The sequence below is a fragment of the Ursus arctos genome, unplaced genomic scaffold, assembly GCF_023065955.2.
Source record: "Ursus arctos isolate Adak ecotype North America unplaced genomic scaffold, UrsArc2.0 scaffold_2, whole genome shotgun sequence".
NCBI classification, from domain to species: domain Eukaryota; kingdom Metazoa; phylum Chordata; class Mammalia; order Carnivora; family Ursidae; genus Ursus; species Ursus arctos.
Window position 1 is genome coordinate 94,286,107 of NW_026622874.1, and position 20,236 is coordinate 94,306,342.

The 20,236-nt window shown below is 57.7% G+C and overlaps 1 protein-coding gene across 6 annotated transcripts in view; it reads right to left on the reverse strand.

Moving 5' to 3' along the window:
* Window positions 1–438: 438 nt before the first annotated feature.
* CLIP2 (CAP-Gly domain containing linker protein 2) overlaps window positions 439–20,236 on the reverse strand; it is a 69,133-nt gene continuing 49,335 nt past the window's right edge. For 2 of the 6 annotated variants that reach the window (XM_057314775.1, XM_057314776.1), the window contains exons 10-16: window positions 16,319–16,423; window positions 13,820–14,755; window positions 11,439–11,496; window positions 9,322–9,405; window positions 8,043–8,199; window positions 6,543–6,702; window positions 439–4,901 (exon numbers count right to left, since the gene is read on the reverse strand). In XM_057314775.1, the coding sequence (XP_057170758.1) occupies window positions 4,539–4,901; window positions 6,543–6,702; window positions 8,043–8,199; window positions 9,322–9,405; window positions 11,439–11,496; window positions 13,820–14,755; window positions 16,319–16,423 (1,863 nt within the window). In that variant the 3' untranslated portion in view covers window positions 439–4,538. The remainder of the gene's footprint in view (window positions 4,902–6,542; window positions 6,703–8,042; window positions 8,200–9,321; window positions 9,406–11,438; window positions 11,497–13,819; window positions 14,756–16,318; window positions 16,424–20,236) is intronic. The other 4 variants (XM_026515962.4, XM_057314778.1, XM_026515966.4 and 1 more) reach the window with 4 other exon arrangements.

Below are 20,236 nucleotides of genomic sequence, written 5' to 3' on the forward strand. Positions count from 1 at the left end.
TCTTGACTGTTCATTGACCTCGAGAAAGCTGGCTGCAGGAGACAGAATTCGCTCCCTGAGGTTCTAAGTGTTCTCACCGAACTCGCTGAACTAGTCATGCTGCACATCAGGGAGAGTTCCATTTTCTTCTTGCGGGCCCCCTAGGACTTCCAGAAGAGTCAAGGCCAAACCCCTGACCCTCTCTGGCAGCCTTGCCGGGCCTGCCCCCACCCCTTCTCCCTGCTGCCCTCCGTCTCTGGGTCTTGGCCGGTCCCTGCTGGGTCCCTGCTCCTTGGGCAAGCCCAGGTCCCAGTCTCCTGGGCCTCTTAATGCCAGGTCCTCTGAGCCCCTCATCAGCCATTCACAACTGAGTAGGAATTAGCTGGCTGCAAACAGGACTGAGCCCGACTCCTGGCACGCCCCAGGGGGTTCGCAGAGAAAAGCAGACAACAAGGGTCCTGGACGTCAGTCACAAGCTTTATTGTCTCGCGCACGGACTTGCCACACTTCAACAATTCCACTTTGGGGAGGACAAGGGGTGCGGGGTGGGGAGGGGGGCTTGGGGACGGGGCACGGCTGAGCCCACACTGGGCAGGCGAAGTCGCTCACAGGCAGATGGCTTTTGGCCACCTGCCAGCCGCCCTGGGGGCTCAGCCCCTCCTAGTGTGGGCCTTTGGCTGTTAGTAGACTAATCAGTGCCTCCGGTAGGCGGGGCGAGCTGCCGGATTTTGCTGGAAAGAGTAGTAGTTAACTCTGGGTTGGGCCACTAAAGCATCGCTTCTAGGCTGTTGGTAATAAAACCGCATGCGAGAGCTACCGGAAGCCAACGGGGAGGTGGGGGGCCGATGGGACGAACTGCCCCCCCCCCAGGATGGGCTGCGTTTGGGCAAGGATGGGGACCCCCCAGGTTGTTCCCAGGGCACAGACTGCATACCCGTCCCGGTGCACTTTGGGAACGCCTTGTTGGGGCATCAGGCTTCCCCCTTGAGCTCCTGGGAGGGGAGGGCCCCAAAGTGAAAACTCTCCCTGAGCTGGGGGAGGTGGAGGCAGGCCCTCTGTGGGGACGCTGAGGCACAAGGCAGTACCAAGGGGCCCTCCAGCTCTAGAGGTTTCTCTTCTGGCTTTTCTCACCACCCACAGGCCTGGAGTAACTCAGCTGGGCTCGCGGGGCAGAGGGGAGAGATGGTTAGCTCTTTCTTTTCTCCAATGTCCCTTGGGCTCTTTTCTGGGCTGCAGGGGACAGGGCTTCCAGAGCTCTGGGCAGGTGCCTGGTAAGCAAGGGGGCTCTTGGTACTTGTGCGTTCTGATGACTGCACCTGGCACGCACGTCCCCGCTCACTCGTGTACGCGGGTGTGCGCCCAGCGAGGCTGCAGGATCGCGTGCAGCGTATGCGGGCACGGCGCTGCCAGGCCCGGGGGCTGGTCCCACGACCTGGGCGAGTGCATCTTCTGTGGCCTGAGCACGGCTGACAGCACATGCCCGCCCACATGGCCACGTGTGCGTGCGTGACCCCTCTGTGTGATGCCAAAGTCGGTGCGTGTCTAGGTTAGAGCCTGCCCGGTGTGTCTGCCCGGGAAAGGCCCAGTTTGGGAACAGCTAGTCAACCCCGGGGACACCACTTGACTGACCAGTCAGAACATGCCTAGAGCCCCGGGTCTGGGCGTCCCAGCAGCCACCCTGCCCCAGCTCCAAGCCAGGGCCGTGGTGGGGGATGAGCAGAGGGCTTCTGAACTTTCCTAATACTGTGGCTCCTGGCCTTGGTGGAGCTACGTGTGAGTTCGTGTTGGGGCGTGGGGGAGGGGAAGGACTTGACCCCCAACACCTTGAACCTGGGCCTCACTGGGCAGAGGGGCTGAGGGGGGCTTGTACCACTGTCTGTGGGGACAAGAAGCCTGGGGGCTGTAGAAAAGGGGGTCCCTACCTGGCTCCCGAGGACTGGACTGGCCTCCTTGGTGCCTAGCGGGGCCTCCTCTGACCCTTTCCCGGGACAATGGCTCTGTGGGGTCTCAGGGGAACCCGGGAGAAGGAAGAGAAGAAAGGGAAGGCAGGGACATGCCCGACGTGCCAAGATGGTCCTCAGGGCAGCTCCTTCTGGGGGGAGGGGGCCTGGCCAGATTACCTCGGCCTCCCCCAAACAAATTCCAGAAACTGCCGGGGCATCCAGGGTGTCCAGGCCGAAGGTCCCGGGGGCCAGGCCAGGACTGTACCGTTCTCTGTGGAAGGTCGTGCTTGAGGAAGCCTCCTGGTCCGGCAGGGGGGTCGGGGGTGGGGGATTGTCCGAGGCAGTGGGCACGTTATTACAAACACTGTTCTTGTCTCCAAAGTGACAGTCCTGGCCCCTGCCTGGAGGGGGCGCCGCTGGGGCAGGCTGCAGGGGCTCTGGTGTGGACCGGGCCGCTCTGCGGTGTCCCTCAGGGTCAGTGCTTCTCCTGGAGAGAGCAAGGGCTTGATCAGCAGGTGTTTCCAGGAGGGGTGGGGGTGGGGTCCAATAGGAAAGGGAGTGGGGTGGGCTGTGCACCTGTGCCAGGTAGTGGGACCAGCATAGCATGTGCAAAGGTCTTGGGGCAGAAAAGTCTCTCTTCTGGGTTTGGGGTTTGGGGAGACAGGAGGCGGGGTGGGTGCAGTTGAGGGGAAGAGGTGAGAGCAGATGGGTTTTACAAAGAGCACCGGGAGCCTGTGTGGAGGCACTGAAAGAGCTGGGACTCCGGGCCTCAGTTTTCATGTCTGTAAACTGGGACAACCCCATAGGCCTTTCGGGGCTGCTGGAGGGACAAAGCCACACCAAGTACGGACATCACCCATCTCCCCTGTTGGCAGGTCTGGTGCAGGGTTCCCCCTCCCCCTCGCCCTTTCTCCCAACCCCAGCTCCATCTCTCTCTCTGCCCCTCCCCCACAGGCCTGGCCCCTGGAAGATTCTGTGGCCAAGGTTCTCCCCTCTCTGGGCGGTCACAGTGGCTGGGGGGGGGAGGGGGGCTCCACGGTCCAAGACGGACAGAGAAGAGTTCCTTCCCCTGCTCCAGCCTTACTCCTGCAAGGTCACACAGCCAGCCAGGGGCAGAGCCGGGGCTGGGCTCCTCCCACCTCAACAGGCTGGCACCTGGGACTCAAGCGGGTACCTGTCAACACTGTGGGTGAATGCCTGGGGTTAACTGTGCGGTGGGGCGTGTTAAAACATAACAGTCATGGGGCGCCCAGGTGGCTCAGTTGGTTAAGCGTCTGACTCTTGATTTCGGCTCAGGTCATGATCTCAGGGTTGTGAGATCAAGCCCTGCATCGAGCTCCGTGCTGGGCATGCAGTCTGCTTAAGAGTCTCTCTCCCTCTCCCTCTGCGTCCCTCCACCTCTCAAAAAACAAAAAATCTAGACAAACCCCCCACCTTAACAGTCAAGCAAAGACATGACGATCATGGGAGTCATGGGTACCCTTTAGCCCATGAAGTTCTAGGAAACCAATTTTACACCCTCAATTTTGTAAATTATAGAATTTTCAGAGACCTTTTAAGGACAAGAAAAGATGCTTATTTTTTAAAATATTCAGTGAAGGGGCGCCTGGGTGGCTCAGTCGGTTAAGCAGCTGACTTTGGCTCAGGTCATGATGTCAGGGTCCTGGGATCGAGTCCCCTACCCCCAACCTTGGGCTCGAACTCACAACCCCAAGATCATGAGTCACACGCTTGTCCAACTGAGCCCGCCAGATGCCCTAAGGGGTAGTTTTAAACAGTGAGATCGCCAAGAAAAAGGACAAAAATGGAACAAACATGGCACCAAAAAGACAGTGGAAAGGACACTTATGACTAAGAGCTGGAACTGGGCGGCGAGCATTGCCTGGTGCGACCTCCGCTGGGATTGTGCGTGTCAGGTGACTCGAATTTTTCTCCACTCTGCACACGTCCGAGAATGGGTCCTCAGAAAGGGTCCTGAGTATTGATTCTGGGGTCACAAATCTTATCAAGTAGGTAGGTTTGCAAATAAGGAATCAGCGAATAATGAGAATTGACTGTCCACGTACACAGACTCACAGGAAAATTCAGGAAGGATATCACTTAAGTGTCAACCTAGGTCATCTCTAAGAGTATCTTCTATTTTGGGTTTTTTTTCCCCCCAAAAGTTTCCTAGTAGGCACGTGGAACTTTTATTATGCAAGTTTTTGAAAAAGAGCAACAAGGTGACAAGAGTGGATGAGGGCTGAATGGAGTGGGACCGCCCCGGCCAGAGAGCCTCTGGCACAAGGCACCTTTGTAATTTGGGTGGCTTTTCAGGGTTTTTTTTCTCCTAAGAAGTCGGCCCGTGTGGGAGGGCCGTGGGTGTGTCAGGGTGTCCCCCGGGGGGCCAGGGCGTCCCTTACCTCTTGTTTGTGGCCCTTGTCTTGCTGGTGGAGGCCATTTGTAGAACTGGAATTGCTGATGGCCTGTTAAGAGTCCCGGGCAGGGGCCGAGGGAGAGTCACCAGGCGGCAGTTCCCGGTGTGACCACTAGGGGCCGCCAGAGGCTCTTCAGAAGGCGGGGGTGCCCCAGGACCCCAGGAGACCGAGGCTCTCGGGGCAAGGCTGCAGCCCCAGCTCAGTCTGAGCCCCTCAGGATCAAGCCACATACCCCCTTCGGCTGGGACTCCCAGAGGACAGGGCTGAATCTCCCCGTTCGGACCAGGGTTCCCAGGACTGGGCCATGCTGCCCGAGCACAGCGAGCGCCCCACAGCTCGCCGCCCGGTCAGCCCAGCCCTGGCCCGTGTGGCTCACCTGGGACTTGTCAGGGCAGCTCCTCATGGCCTCCATGAGCTTCTCCACCTGCTGAGCCTGGTCCAGCGCGTCCCGCAGCGCGTCTTCCGTGCTCATGAGCTGGTGCTGCAGCCGCTGGAGCTCGGGCGCCGAGGACGGGTCAATGAGGGAGTAGCGCCTCTGGTCGGACAGGGACTTCTCTTTGTCCTGGACGCAGCAGGGGAGACGAAGAGCATGCGTGTGAGCGTGTCTGCGCGTGCATGTACGTGTGCACGTGTGTGCTGGGACAGGGAGGTCTCTCCTCCAGGCCCCCCTTCCGGCCCACCTCGACTCTGGGTCAGGCCTTCCTCCCTCACTCTGGGGTCCCCACAGAAGTATCTAGGAGGATCCCCTGCCCTGAATTCCCAGGCTGGCAGCCGCTTCCCATTCTCCAAGTCCTGAGGTCCAGAGCCCCCTGCCTTCTTCCCTTCTCCCGTGGCCCCCACTGCCTTTCACACTGTCTTTATGTGGGTCCCTTCCTCACCCCCAGACCCACAACTTCATCACCTCTTACCCTCCAGTCCATCTGAACTCCTCCTGCCCTCCCCAACAGGACATGTGTCTCCTTCAGCTTCCAAGCCTTCCACAGCTGTCCCCTGCCCACCGTGGTACCTGGAGATGCACCTGCCAGCCTCCTTGCTCCCGCACATACCTGTATCGCACTGTCCCCGGGCCAGGTGCTTCCAGAACCTTCTGCTCTGCTCTCATCCTCCACCCAAACCTCCCTCACTGTGGGGACTTTCTAACCACCAAGTCCTTCCCTAGTTCTCCTGTGGCACTGGGGACAGCGTAGCGGGGCACGGGAGACGCTGCCCTGGGCAAATTTCCCACACAAATTCAACCAGCCTGTGCCCCATGGAGATGAGCCGGATGGCACTGCCCTCCTCCACGAGGCTCCGGGAAAGCCTCAGAGAATCAAAACTTTGAAGTCCCCATGGGCCCCAGGGCCTTGTCTTCTCCTGTGCAGACATCAGAGGCATGAGGACAGCAAAGGGCCCTGGAATCCTGCCTGCTGGCCAGGCCTGCCAGGATTGGAAGGGTGTGCAGCAAGTGACTGCCTGACCCCTTGACCCTGCGGGCCCCCCAGCTGCAGGCGGGTCCTGTCCCTCCCTCCTCCCATCTCCGCCAATGGCTGAACCCACGCAGCTGAGTGGGAGGGCAGTGAGGGCCTCGGAGCAGCTTCCCACAGCAACAGGCCTGTCTTCGCGGAACCTGTCCTGTCCATACCCTGGGACCAACTGGGCCCTGTAGCTGGCCACAGCCTTGTCCTCAATGCTAACCACAGGGGGACAGGTGGGGATGGTTCTGTCCTGTGCTCCCAGCATGGTCTGCCTACTCCCCCCCACCTCTGGGGTCTCAACTCAGGCAGGCTCCTGTTCCTGATGGAGGAGTCTCAGCTTCCAGAAGCTCAGGATTAGAAAGGGCTCTGCTAGGTCCTATCTCCTTCCTGAGACGGATGCGTGAATCCCCACTGCAAAACCCTGAGGAAGGAGCTGGTTTCTGGCTGATAACTTCCCTGGATGGGGAGCTCACCACCCCAAAGGAGCCCATCCCAGCTCTGGACAGCTCAGGGTCTTCGGAAGTCTTCCCTCACACTGTGTCACCCAGACTGCCACGTGGCCAGCCACGATGTCTGCAAAGGGGTCACCTGTGGCCCCTCCACCAGCTACGTCACTGACCCTGCCCATGATTCTAGGGCCTCCTAAACCCTCCCTGTGACCTGGCTGTCCCTGGGATGCCTCCAGGAGGTCACCAGCCTCCACCCTCCCTGGCATTCCCCCGTCTCCAGGCTATCCCCTGCCCACGCACCAGCCCGGTTAGCTTTTCTCGCAGGCCCCGGATGTCATCCTTGAGTTTCTGCTCTTTGATCCGCCACTCAGCCTTGTGGACCTCGCGGCTCAGGTCCCTCTCGGGTCCTGGTGAGTGGCGATTGGCCTCCAGCAGCAACACTCGAAGTTCGTTCAGACTCCTGGGAGGGGTCAGTGCGGGGCACAGAAAAGCTAGTCAGCCCCGGCCCTCTGCCCCCACGTTCCGGAGATTTGCCAGGTGCCTATGGGCTGGCCACGGAAAGGGGGACACCGGCTATGAAGACAGCACCCATGCCAGGAGGGGCTGCAGTGGAAACACGGGGCATGAAACCATTCAGTGACAGTCCAAGAGGGGCCAGGATTTGGGGATGGGACGGTCAAGAGGACTGAGCCTTTTCTAGAATGTTCTTCAAATTAAAAAAAAAGAGAACATCTGTTTAATGAAAAATTAAATAAAACATTCATCCAAGAGAGCTCATGTGGCAAGACATTCTATTTTTTATTTTTACTTTTTTTTATTTGTTAAAGACTTTATTTGGGGGGCACCTGGGTGGCTTGGTCAGTTAAGCATCTGCCTTCAGCTCAGGTCATGATTCCAGGGTCCTGGGATCGAGTCCCACATCAGGCTCCCTGCTCAGTGGGGAGCCTGCTTCTCCCTCTGCCTGCCGCTCCCCCTGCTTGTGCTGACTCTCGCTTTCTCTCTCTCTGACAAATAAATAATTAAAATATTTTAAAAAAAAAAAGACTTTATTTTTAAGTAACCTCCACACCCAAGGTGGGGCTCGAACTCATGACCCTGAGATCAAGAGTCACATGCTCTTCTGACTGAGCCAGCCAGGCGCCCCCACATGGCATATTAATAATAGTCTCAAAAGGATATTAAAATACTCCTCTCTCTTTTCCAACTACATATCTATGTAAGGCCCGATTTTCATAATACACTTCAAAACAACACCTGCAAAGATTGAATGCAGAGGAAGATACGAGAATCCTGCTGTCTTCTATGAAGCCTGAGATTCAAGAAATTTGCAAAAATGTAACACAATGCCACTCTTTTCATGAAACAGTTTAAGTTTTGGAAAACGGTTGCTTTTTATCAAAAGTGTATTATTTATGTGAGATGCAACTGGCTTGTTACAATTTTTAAGCGGTTTAAGAAAGATTTTCAAATTTCTGATTTAACTGATAATACGGTAAATACAGAATAAATAAACAAAAGCTCTCTGGGAATCCTCCATAATTTTTAAGAGTTTAAAGGGATCCCAGAGGCCAAGAAGTTTGGGAACCACTAGTCTTGCCTATAAGCGCTGCTCAGAGATCTGTGTTGGGAAGGATCCTGAAGCTTCATCTGAGAGGAGTACCGCGATCATTGGTGATGCTGGCCGCCTGTCTGACCTGCCTCACCCCTGCCCTGCCTCCGGAAAAGACGGGCTAATGTCAGGTGGAGTGGGGTCAAGGTTAGGGCCAGGCGGGTCGACCACACCGCTGGCGGCTGACTCACCGCTCCTTCCGGAGCAGCTCCTGGCTGATGAGGACCAGCTGGCCTGAGGCGTCGTGGGTCTTTCGCGACAGGGCTTCTAGTTCTGCCTCCAAGCGCCGCTTCTCCTTCTGGAGGGCGTCCACCTTCTTCTCTCCCGACTTGCACTTTGTCTCCAGTGCTGAGGGTCAGCCAGCAGGGAAAGCAGAGAGAGGGTCAGGCTCTCCCTGGGAATCTGTCCCCGGCAGGGAGCCGGTTTTCTTGGGGGACCATGGTGACACACCCCACTGAGTGGGTCTCTCTGGTCCTGCAGAGCCAGGCAGCAAGGGGCCGAGAGAACAGCGACACAGAGCAGGCCACAATCCCAAGCACAGCAACACAGGCCCTTTGGTGTCGGGGGGAAGCAGGCCACCCTTCCCAAGACAGGCCCCGGGCATTGACACTGTGTCCTAGACCAGGGAAAGCTAATCTTCACCTTAGCCTTGGACAGGCTGGAGGTCAACTGCTCTCTGTGGGGACCAATGAGGCCACGTGCACCTGATGGGAACTGGACAGAAGTCGGGGGTGGGGACCATTTCCCAGGACGGGGGCCGTCTCATGGGCACTCATGGGTGGACAAGAAGCAGGGCTCATTCACAGAACCACAAATTCCAGACCCGTGCCTCTCCCCAGGCTCCCTCTCTGTCCTTGTGTCCCCTGTGTCTTGCTCCCTGCTGTGGCCAGCGTCCTTCCCTGCCCCCAAGTCTGAAAGCCTGGTATTTCATCTAGAAAGGAGCCGGGGGCACAGACACTCTATCTGTGTGACTTATGAAAAAGTCAAGACGAGAGATGGGGCACTGGGGTGGCTCAGTCGGTTAAGCCTCTGCCTGCGGCTCAGGTCATGATCCCAGGGTCCTGGGATCGAGCCCCACATCGGGCTCCCTGCTCAGCGGGGAGTCTCCGTCTCCCTCTCCCTCTGCCGCTCCCCCTGCTTGTGCTCTCTCTCTCTCTCTAATAAATAAAAATATTTAAAAAAAGAAGTCAAGACGAGAGAGAAAGCTGATGGAACTTCAGAACACAGAGAACACAGAACTGGCTCTGGGGGAAGAAGGCAGCTGGGGTCCGCGGATCATCTTACGGAAGACGTGGGGGCCACACTCTCCACTCTCTGCTGCTCAAGTCCATGCAGGTGGGCTGGCCCACGTCACCTCTTGAGGCAGAGTGGGACAGGGCACCCGGACCCAGGAGCCAACCCAGTCCACGCCCCACTGGCTCGAGCCCCCGTGAGAGCTCCCCGCATCTGCCCTGCGGGAGGGAGACTTACCACTTACTTGGGCCCTGAGCGTTTCGGTCTGGGACATCAAGGCTGTCACCTCTTTGTCCCTCTTGTTCAGCTTGTCCTGTAGGCCTAGGGGAGAAGGGAGGAACAAGGGGCCGTAACGTTCCAGAGGTCGCGGGTGAGGGCACGGCCCTCCCGAAGGAACCTGAAAACGAGGTCCGGGGTCCAAATCCTTCCCCGTACCAGCCCTCTCACTGGGTGACCCACTCCGAAGAAGAGACCCCAACACCATGTGGTCTCCGGCCATTTAACTCTTGGAGTCTGTTTCCCTGAGTGAAAAATGGGGATAGTAATGTGTTTCATAGCCTCAGAATAGTCCTAAAAAGGATAATCTACGGAAAGTGCTAGAAACACACTCAATGTCCATAAGTCACTTTGTAAGTGTACACGTGATGCCCATAAAAATACCAACAAGATTTTCGCTCTCACGGAACTACACGAGCTGATTCTAGAACCACTTGGAAAATAAGCAACACTAGCAAGAGAGTCTGGCCAATGCTCCTTCAGTGACTTAAACACAGAACATACGGGCGAACCCCAGAGAACTGGAACAGGGACTCGCAACAGGCCTCCTCGTGCACGTTTACAGAAACATCACTCACAACAGCCGAAGGGTGGAAACAGATCAGATATCTACCAACGGCTGGATGAAGACTAAAAGTGGGCACGTGATGGAATATTCCTCGGCCACGAGCAGGAACGGAGCAGTGACGCGCTACACGATGAACCCTGAGTCTAGGAAGCCAGACGTAAAAGGCCACCTACGGTATGATGCCGTTTGTGTTAAACGGCCAGAACGGGCAAATCCGTAGACAGAAAGCCGACGAGTGGTTGTCAGCAGCTGGGAGGAGGGGAGCCGGACAGGGGAGGGACTGATGATGGGCATGGGGTTTCCTTCTGGGGAGCTGAAAATGTTTTGGAACTAGATAGAGGTCGTGGTTGCAGAATACGGTGAACGTACTAAATGTTCCCCCCCCAATTACTCACTTTAAAGCAGTTAATTTTATGTTAATATTCCATCAAAAAAAAAAGAATAGTCAAAAGAATTTTGAAAAAGCAGAACAGGAAGGACTAGTCCTGAAGTGATTAAAATATAAAGCTTGGGGGGGAGTGTCTGGGTGGCTCAGTTGGTTGAACATCCGACTCTTGATTTTGGCTCAGGTCATGATCTCTGGGTCGTGAGATCAAGCCTTGCATCAGGCTCTCTGCTGAGCGCAGGGTCTGCTTTCTCTTTCCTTCCCCCTCTGCCCCTCCACTTGCTCTCTTCCTCCCTCTCTCTCAAATAAATAAATAAAATCTTTAAAAGAAATCTGCATGGCACACACGACCATAAGAAAAGTCACAAGGCAAACCACATATGGGGAAAAAAAATGTTTGCACTGTCATATATAAAGAGTTTCTAAAAATCAACAAAAAGATCAACAACCTACTAGGAAAACATGAGCAAAAGATGCAAGTAGAACACTGGACATGAAGAAAGAGAAAGGCAAGTTGAAGTTACACCAGGTAAGATCTTTTTACTGCTCAGACTGGCAAAGATCACACAGTGTGATGGACTATTTCGCTGGTGAGGCTTGTGGGGAAACATACTTTCAACCACAGCTGGTGGGAGTTAAAGCTGTTTGAGCCCCAAAGAGGAGAAGGTAATTTACTGAAGCAATGTTTGTGACAGACAAAGACTGGAAACAACCTACGATCCGTTAGTAGGAAACTGGCTACACACACCCGACAGGAGCTCCGAGTGAAGGATTATTCTGCATTGTGGAAGAGAATGTACAGATAAGGAACAGTACATTGTGAGGCACTGTGAAACGGAGAAGAGAAAGGGGCGGAACAGCATGGGAGGCGTGGCTGTGCTGCCTAGGTGTTTGTACACAAACGTCTCTGGAAAGGAACCTTAAGTCGGCCAACACGGTGCCTTTAGGGAGGGAAATCAGGCAACGGGGCACCCTTTGCCGGACACTGCCCTTTGACCCATTTTAAGTTTACACCGATTTAAAAAACAAAGTTAAAGCCAAACAAGTAACAACGGGCTTAGCCCAATGCCCGGCACTTCATAAACCCGAAAGCCCAGGGTCCCACCCAGCCCCGCGGCCACTCACCCTCTATAGTCTCCTTCATCCTGACCTTCTCCCCTGAAATGTCGTTGGACTCAATCATCTGAAAGAAGAGCCTGGTAAGGGGGACGCTCGGCCCCCGCCCCCCGCCATGGCCAGCCGAGCCAGCAACCTCACCCCCATAGAGGCTGGCTCTCAGGGACTTGATACAGTGGCAAGGAGGACAAATGTTCTCCATCCTAACCCCCCAACAACAGAGGAACCCCCTTCCTGCTCCCAGTGCCCCCAAAGGCTGTTTGTGCAGCTTCCCCGTGAACCCCTCCCACCCCTTCCTTTGTTGAAAATGTTTATTATATTAAACAGATGTCTCCTTCCCTGGGACGCCCACAGAGATTAGTCCTGGAAATCTGGTTCCATCATCATCCAGAGGCAAAATCCCCGCCTTGGTTTCCCATCCATAAAACAAGCATCAGCTGCCATAGGGCAGCTCCCGGAGGGACGTCAAGAAATGCTACTTCCTCTCCCTCCAAGACTTCTTCTTAATACTAAACCCAGAAGCCAATGAAGAAAAGATCAATGAAGAAAAAAAAAATCTGGATGGCAAACAGCAACAGGGTCCCCACGGCTTCTTGAAAAAAATGTCCAGCCTCCTGCCCAAGCTGGCTGTCCTCTAGGTCTGCAGTTTGACAGTCTAACACTGTGGGGCAGCACAGAGCTGAGCAGGCAGTCACCTCCATCAACCTGCCCCTCATACTTCTGTTCATACATCCCGAGCCCCCTTTTTAAGTGTCGGCCAGTTGTCCCTGCACTTAAACCTCTGCATCTGGGAGTCATGTGTGTCCAGACCGAGGCTCCACGTGTGTGGAAATCAAGAGAGGGGCCTTCCCCAGGTCACCGCCCACTCCCTGGCCTAAGGTCTGTGACTGGGGGAACGGGGCCGTCCTATGGAACCACAGCAGTCCAAACCTCCTCTGCTAAGGGACTCCCTCTCCTCTGAGCAGCCAACCAGGCCATGTGCACACAAGAGACTCTGGGGGCTGTTCCTTTCCCCTTTGCCCAGGATCCTGGGAGAGCACTTGCTAAAAATGGTCCCTCCCTGGGAGAAGGGGGCAGAAAGGCTGCCACAACGGGACACAAGGCGGGACACAGGCAAAGCTGCTTCTACAAAAAAGGCACCTGTCCTTGAAACTCCTGAACACCGCCTGCTAGAAGTTGTTCTAGCGTAAATCCAACGTTCAAGAGGGCCCAGGGTTTGGGGCGCCTGGGGGGCTCAGTCATTAAGCTCTGCCTTAGGCCCAGGGCGTGATCCCGGAGTCCTGGGATCGAGCCCCACATCGGGCTCCCTGCTCCACGGGAAGCCTGCTTCTCTCTCTCCCACTCCCCCTGCTTGTGTTCCCTCTCTTGCTGGCTGTCTCTCTCTGTGTCAAATAAATAAATAAAATCTTAAAAAAAAAAAAAAAAAGAGGGCCCAGGGCCTATATAAACGCAAGGATCGTGCTGCTCGCTGTTCTTCGTCTAGGATTTGACTCATGTCATCCCCGGCACCCTCAGTCGGCCCTCTAGCAGTGGAGCTGGACTTGACCTTACCGCCGGTGGGCTGGAAACCCTGGGAGAGTTTCCGTCTCAGTCTCGCTTTGCTCATCTATGAACCAGAGCCAACACTGATCTTGCAAAGGTTAAGAAAAGGCAACGGGAGGTCCTGGCACAAGGGTCTGGTGCCCAGAGTGACTCAAAAGGCCCTTCCAGGCTGGCGAGCTCACAGCCCACACCACCCAACGCCTGGGCCTCCCCAGCGTGCTGAGCTGAAGGAAGACGAGCTAGATGTTTGGAGGACTTCGAGAGTTGGCCCAGAACTGACAGTAGTAGCGACAGCCGCTCTAGAGCTATGCCCCATCAGCCTCCCAGCGCCCACTCTGGAGACCGCCCCCCTCTGGCCGCTGGACTGTTGCTCACAGTCCCAGTAGGACTGGCAAAAGGGGGCTGCCCTCAGGTCACCTAGTTTGGTGCTCGTGTTGGAGATGGGGACCCATCTCCCCCCCACCCCAGGGACAGGGAGGGCTTGCCCTCCACACCACGCAAGCCCCACGGAGCTCCTGGGGCTGGCGCCTTGGGGAGGTAGGTCCAGGAGCCTGCACCGTGGGGCACGTCTGGGAGAAGCAGGGGCCTGGCGATTGGGAGGAAAGCTGTGCCCTTCGTGCTGAGGTATGCAGCTCTCCAGGCCCGGGCTGTGGGGGCCCAGCCAGCTCAGCTCTGACCACGTCGGGCCCCCATGGCCACCCTGCCCTACTGATGGAGGGATGAGGGGGACCCTCTGTTCTCGCATGGGCCTGGCTGGAAGGGGTCAGCCAATGCCGGGGCCCCCCGTGCCCGAGCCCCTCCACCCCCGTCCCCCCGACCCCAGCCCGGCAGGAGAGGCAGCCGCCTACGTTGCTGTGCTGGGACGAGCACAGGGACTCGACGGCCTGCAGTCTGTTTTCAGCCACCAGAAGCCTCTCCCGCAGCCTCTCGGCCTCCTGCTTGCTCTGGGCTTCTGACCGCTGCAGCAGCTCGTGGTCCAGCATCTTCTTCTCAGCCAGGGAGATCTGCTCCTTGAGGAACTCGATGGCCTGCGCCTGGCCCCGGTACTCCACGTCCAGCTTCTCCAGCTCGTGCAGCCGCAGCTCGGCGTCGCGGCGCTGGTCCTGGGCCTCCTGCAGCTCGAGCCGGTGCTGGCTGGCCTGCACCTCTAGCTGGGCCCGCCAGTGCTGCCGCAGCCCGGCCAGCTCCTCCTGGGCCTCCTGCAGCTTTTGCCGCAGCCCCTCCTTCTCCTTGACGTGCACGGCCGTCTCGATGTCATGCTTGGCCCGCAGGTTGCCCAGCTCGAGCTGGTGCTCCATCTTGATGCCCTCCATCACGGCCTTCAGCTCACCAATCTCCTTCTGCTGGGCGCCCGGGCCCGAGTTCAGGGTGGCCTTGAGGTCCTCCAGGGACTTCTGATGGTCCGAGGCCAGCGAGTCCAGCTTGGACTTCCAGTTGTCCATGAGCCCCATGTTCTCGCTGGTGGCCTGCTGGACCTTGGCCTTGAGGTCCACCACCTCCTGCGCGTACTTCTCATTGGCCGCCCGGAGCTTCTCCACCTCCGCCTGGTAGGCCCGCAGTGCCTTCTCGTACTTGTCCCGCAGCACGCCGCTCTCCCTCTGGTGCTCCTTGCTGGCGGACAGCAGCCGCTCGCGCAGCCGCAGTGTCTCCGCGGCCTCGGGGTGGTCGGCGGGTGGCGGGCCCGAGTGCAGCAGGCACTGCTGCAGCTCCTCGATCTCGCCGCGCCGAAGGTTCAGCTCCTCCTCCAGCTGCAGCACACGCGACTTCTCAGCCACCGTGGTCAGCTACCAGGGAGAGAGGGAGCCGGAGGTCAGCGGGCCAGCGGGAGGGCTGGGGGGGGGGGATGCAGCCAGGGCAAGGGGGGAGGTTCATGGAAGGGAAGGGCGCCCACCCCGCCCGAGTGCCCGCCCGCCACCGCCTCCCGAGAGACTGCCCTGGCTTGTAGCCCGGTGACTCAGGGAGTCGACCGTCCCTGCGGCCCTGTGTGGCTTGGGACAAATCAGGGGTTAAAAGAACCACCTGTTTGAGGTTCTGGCTTTCCTTAGGAGGGAATTTTGCACGGGGAGGGTCCCCAGCCGGAATGGGTCAATTCACAGAAGGGCTGTCTGGAGAGGATGGCCAAAGAAAGGTCTGGTTTAATGCCTCAGGCAGAACAAAATTAATGCTCCCAGACCCGCCTCCTGATGGATAACTGAGAGCAGAGGCTCCACCCTCCAAAAACCCACTTGGATCACGACGATCACGGTCGTATTTGAAACGATACATGTACAACTTTAAATCTTTTCCTAACTTAAAAAAAATTTGTTTTTGGAGGTGACCTTTAGTTCAGTAAATGTTTTTGTCTTTATAAATGAGGCTAAGCCCCAGATCAAGGTGCCTCGGGGTGGAGGGCTCCAGCCTGTCACCCAAGACTGGGTCGGTTTCTGCAACCAGCCTCCGCGCACACACGTGCATCCCACACAAGCACACACGGTCACCCAACAATGGCCAGTGTGTGGAAAGGCCGACCTGCAGAAACGGACCGTTGCTCGCCCCACCTCCCACCCTGCTCAGAGGGTCCGAACCCATCAGTGCTAGCCAGCTGTTTAGCTCCATGGCCAGAAGTGCAGCTGGGCTGGGCAGGCCAGCTGTGTGGATGTGTGCACCTGCACAGGGAGCCGGTCCCCTGGGCAGGCGTGGTGGGCGCGGAGGGGCCAGCCGGGCCCAGAACCTGCCCTGGGACTTGGTGGGACCTCACCCCCACAGAGCTTTCCCTGATCTATTGTATCTCAACAGCCCCACCCCTGGGTCTGACACAGAATCTCATGCCCTAGGGACACCCCCACACCCCCAAAGCCCCAGGTCCTTCAGGCTAGCCTCTCCTGCCACAGAATTAAGACCCCCTGGGCCAGAGAAGCCTGGATCTGCAGTCCCCCGACCTCCTGCCTTCCTCAGCCTCCCCCACTTGGGGAGAAGGGAGACGTGGATAGGTTGTCACTGTGCCTGCCCATATATATAAGGGGCCGACCGTTCCCAAGAGGCCCCCCCCCATTTCTGAACATGACAAAGCCTTGTCACTGCAATGCATGGGGAGGGAGGGAGGGGGAGGGCCTTGCAGGACATCCCCAGCCATGGGGCCATGAACTGGGGCGCACGGTCCCAGAGAGCCAAGACCCCCTCCTCCCCAACAAGCGTCATGTGGCAATGGAGTCAAAGCATCCCTAGACCTCGACTTCCCTCCTGGAAGGGGTGCAAAAAAGGCGAAACACAATGAGGATAGCAGCCAAAGGCAGAAAAAATAATAAAACAGAGAAGCCGGAGGAGGCGAGAAGGGGCCAAGGCGCCCACGGGGCCGGAGGCGGCGTTACCCTGTTGTCGGCTAATTCGCGGAGCAGCCGCTCAGCCTGCGCCTTCTCCAGTAGCAGGCTCCGCTCCAGCTCCCCAATGCGCGCGTGCTCCAGCTGCGTCTGGGTCTGGGCCACCCCGGCGGGTGGGGAGGCGGGCCAGGGGAAAGGAGTACAGGGCAGAGGAAGCCGGAGGAAGAGAGAGGAAGAGAGAGAGAGAGAGAGAGGCAGCGTCATCTTCCGTGAATGAGACAGGAGAGCAGGTCGAGGAGAGGAGGTGGCGCGAGGACAGAGGAAGTCCGGGGAGGTGGGCCGGGCTGGGTCCGCCAGCTGCCCCCCTTTGGGGCCCTAGGTGGGTTTGCTTCAAGGCAGGGGAGGGGCTGCAGCAACCCCACCCCCCAAGCCACCCCACCCAGGAGAGGGTGGTCACAGGGCACAGGGCTCCCTCCTGACACCCCTTGCGGCTCTGGGGAGGGGCCCCAGTCTCCTCCTGCTCCCCATCGGGCCGTCGCTCATTTTAGGCACAGGATCTTGCCCACTGCAGGCCCCGGGATGGATGGATCAGTAAAGGAACCCAGGACTCCAGGCTCCCCAGGCCTGAGCTGAAGGTGCAAGAACCAATGGAATGGGAAGGTTTTAAAAGATATTTCTACCCCATCGTGATTCTCCCAGCCTGGCCTCCCTGGTGGAGGCCAGGCTCTGTCTCCCACTGCCCTGCCCAAGCTCAGTGACTCGGTGCCCATCCCCCGGGGACCCCCGCGGAGGATGCCTGGTCTCCCCAAAGCACAAGAACGCTTCTGTTCTGGCTTCCCACGCTAACAAAGCCCGATGTTCTCGCGGCATCCAGCCTGGCATTTGGGTTTCTCGTAACAGACTGGCAAGGGTGGCAGGGGCCAAGGGTGCAGGCTCGGGGGCGCCCGGGGCAATCTGGAGACCAAGTTCATTGTGCAGAGAAGCCAGGGGGTCCTCCTCAGCCTCCAGCCCCAGGAGAAGCAGTTTAGAGCAAATCTGCGGGGCCAGTCTGAAGAGGTAGGGCTTCCCCACACTGCACATACGTGTAAAAGCAAGCACACGCACACCCGTCACCAGCAAGGGTGTAAACCCATCTGAGAAACGCCTGCAATCCCTACAGAGCTAGAGAGACGGTTCTGTCCTCTGGCCTATGATCTTATCTCTGAGAACGTTCCTGAAGGAACAACTAAAAAGGTTCTCTGTCTCCCTCTCTCTCAAGAGGGCATCATGCCACAGCACTAAGAAGCAGTCAGCCTCGGGCTCTTCCAGGAAATTACAGGCTGACAATGGTGTCTCGGGGTCAGCCCCTGGGGGGTGGGAGGCTCATCCCCACCCTCCTCTCCCAGAGCACGGGCACCGCAGCTCAGCCCAGGACCCACGCTAGGTGGCGCAGGATCATAAATGATGACTGGTGTCTCTGCGGACAAGAAAAAGCCCCCAGACTCAGAATTCCAAGATAGCCTCATTTGGTGCTCTCAAAAGGACGCCCCCCCAACCTCCCAGTATCACCCCCTTTCCAAACTTCTAGCCTCCTGGTCTGTGGGCTGGGGTCTCCATGGGGGCACAGGGAAATCCACAGGGGACTTGCTTCGAGTGCTTGCTTAATTAAGATAAATCCAACCACAGGAACCTGAGGGTGGAAAACAGCCTCTAAGGCTCCATTTTAGGTGGGGTGGGTGATCTGGCCTTCCCTCCGCTCCAGGGACTCCACCCAGGGTGAGGAGTGGGGCCACCACGTTCCTGCTTCTCACTCTCAAGGTCCCTGGAGCTGATGTTCAGAAACCCACGCCCATGGTCAAGGTGCTGGAGGCAGCCTAAGGGTGGAAGCAACTTTTGTCTCCTGCGCTAACTTTAGAACCTCTCCCCGCAGACACTGTGCCCACACCCCTGCAAAGCGCAGAGCCACCGCCTTGGGATAGCCCTCGGGCTGGAATCGTTAGTGGGGGAGGAGATTCCCCACCTGCACTGGGGGCTCCTGAAGGTCAGAGGCCTGCGTCACTGCTCTTGACCCTCTTTAGTCCTCACAGCGCACCAGTCAGCAGAGAGCTGACTCTGAGTTCCCGAGCCTGGCCCTCCCTGTTACCACGGGTCCTCCCCTGCAAGTGATCCAGTGACCCCACAGATGCTATTTAATTAACAAAATCATCACACGTAAGCCCCAGATGACTGATTAATCGACAACAACCAAACCCCAACAAGGTCGGGTCCCCACTCGGGTGGCAGCGGGGAGAAGCACCCACGTGCTCATGGTGCAATGGGGCGAACACCCGTTCAAGAACCGGAAAAGCTGCCCCCGGCCTGTAACATGGGATTCCCACTCCCGCAGAAGCACTTTCCCTGTGCTCCTGCCCTGTTCGGACAGTGGGGACATGACGGGGCACGAGACAGACAGGGCCACCCACAGGGGTGTACATTGTGGGGATGGACGCAAACAATAGAGGGTTTCAGGTTGTGGCTGGAGCTGGGAACAGGGCGAGGTGGGGGGGATGCAGGGGATGGAGGTAATATCGAAGAGGCAGAGGGGGCCTCGCTGAGAAATACAGTGGATGGTGAGGCCTGAAGGAGAAGCAGGAATGGGCACATGGAGACGCTCAGAGGCAGAGCTTGGGGCGTCCAGGAAGAGAGGAGCCCCACGGGCCCTGGGCACAGGTGCGCAGGGCTGGGTCCCCGAGGGGCTCCTCTGGGCCACTCTGGAAGAGCCTACGGTTCCCTGGGGCTGTAGTGCCAGATGTGTGCAGGGAAGCAGCAGGGGCTGGTTTACCTTTTTAGATTTGGTCAGCGGTTTGCTTTACAGTCACGCTGAGAGGGGGCTGTGGGTGGGGGGAGAGCTGGACCAGGGTCGGCCATGAGTTGATCAGCCCTAAAGCCCGCTGCCGGCCAATGAGGAGCGTTCATCATAGCTTCTTCCCCACTTCTGTGCAGGCTCAAAACCGCCCAGCGTTCAAAATGCCAAAGCTGTATTTTTAAGGGCTATCTGGCTTCAGTGTGGAGAACGGACCGCCGAAGAACACAGGAGGTGCCAAGTAGGAGCCGGCGCGGCTGTCCGAGGCAAGGTGCTGGGGCCTGGCCCAGGGAGGTGGCCGTGGGGAGGCAGAGAAGTTTTCCTCCTCCCTCCCCGTGGGGAGGCAAGGTCAAGGTCAGGAGGACTTCTGACGGAGGGATGAGGGAAAGATTCGAGATGAGTCAGTTAAGCAACCATCTGTGGGGCTGCAGGGCCAACTGCTGAGACGGAGGGAGGGGAGGGTCAGGGACAAATGGGGAGATCTGTTTGCACAGGTTCTGTTGGGGGTGCTGTGCTGGGTTGAACGGTGTCTCCCAAAACCTCACCTTCACCTGGAGCCTCCGAATGGGGCTTTGTTTCGCAAGAGGGGTCTCCGTACACGTGATTAGTTAAGATGAAGTCATACTGGTGGACCCCAACCCCAATGACGGGTGTCCTCATTTGAAGGCAAGTCAGAGCCACAGGAACACGCAGGGACAAAGGCCATGTGGCGACAGAGCCGGTGACTCAGTTACAAGCCGAGGGATGCCAAGGGTTGCCAGCAACCTTACTGGAGCTGGGAGAGAGGCATGGAAAAGGTTCGGAAGCAAGCCTGCCAATCGCTTGATCTCAGACGTCTGGCTTCCGGAACAGTGAGAAAATAAGTGTGCGTGGTTTAAGCCACTGAATTGTGGTCATTTGTTACGGCGGCCCCTGGAAACTGCTACTGGGGCCCGTCTCTCCCTCCTCCTGGGGGAGATGTCCACAAGGCACACCAGGGTGGCGCTCGGGGGGGACCGAGGGAATCGAGAGCTCACAGAGGACACCAAATGACACAGACTGGAGGCTCTCGGGGACAGCGAAGATCGAGGGGCAAAGGGGCCTTGAGACAGGCCGACATTTAGAGATCAGGAAGGAGACTAAGAGGCTGGAACTGGGGAGTGAGGCCA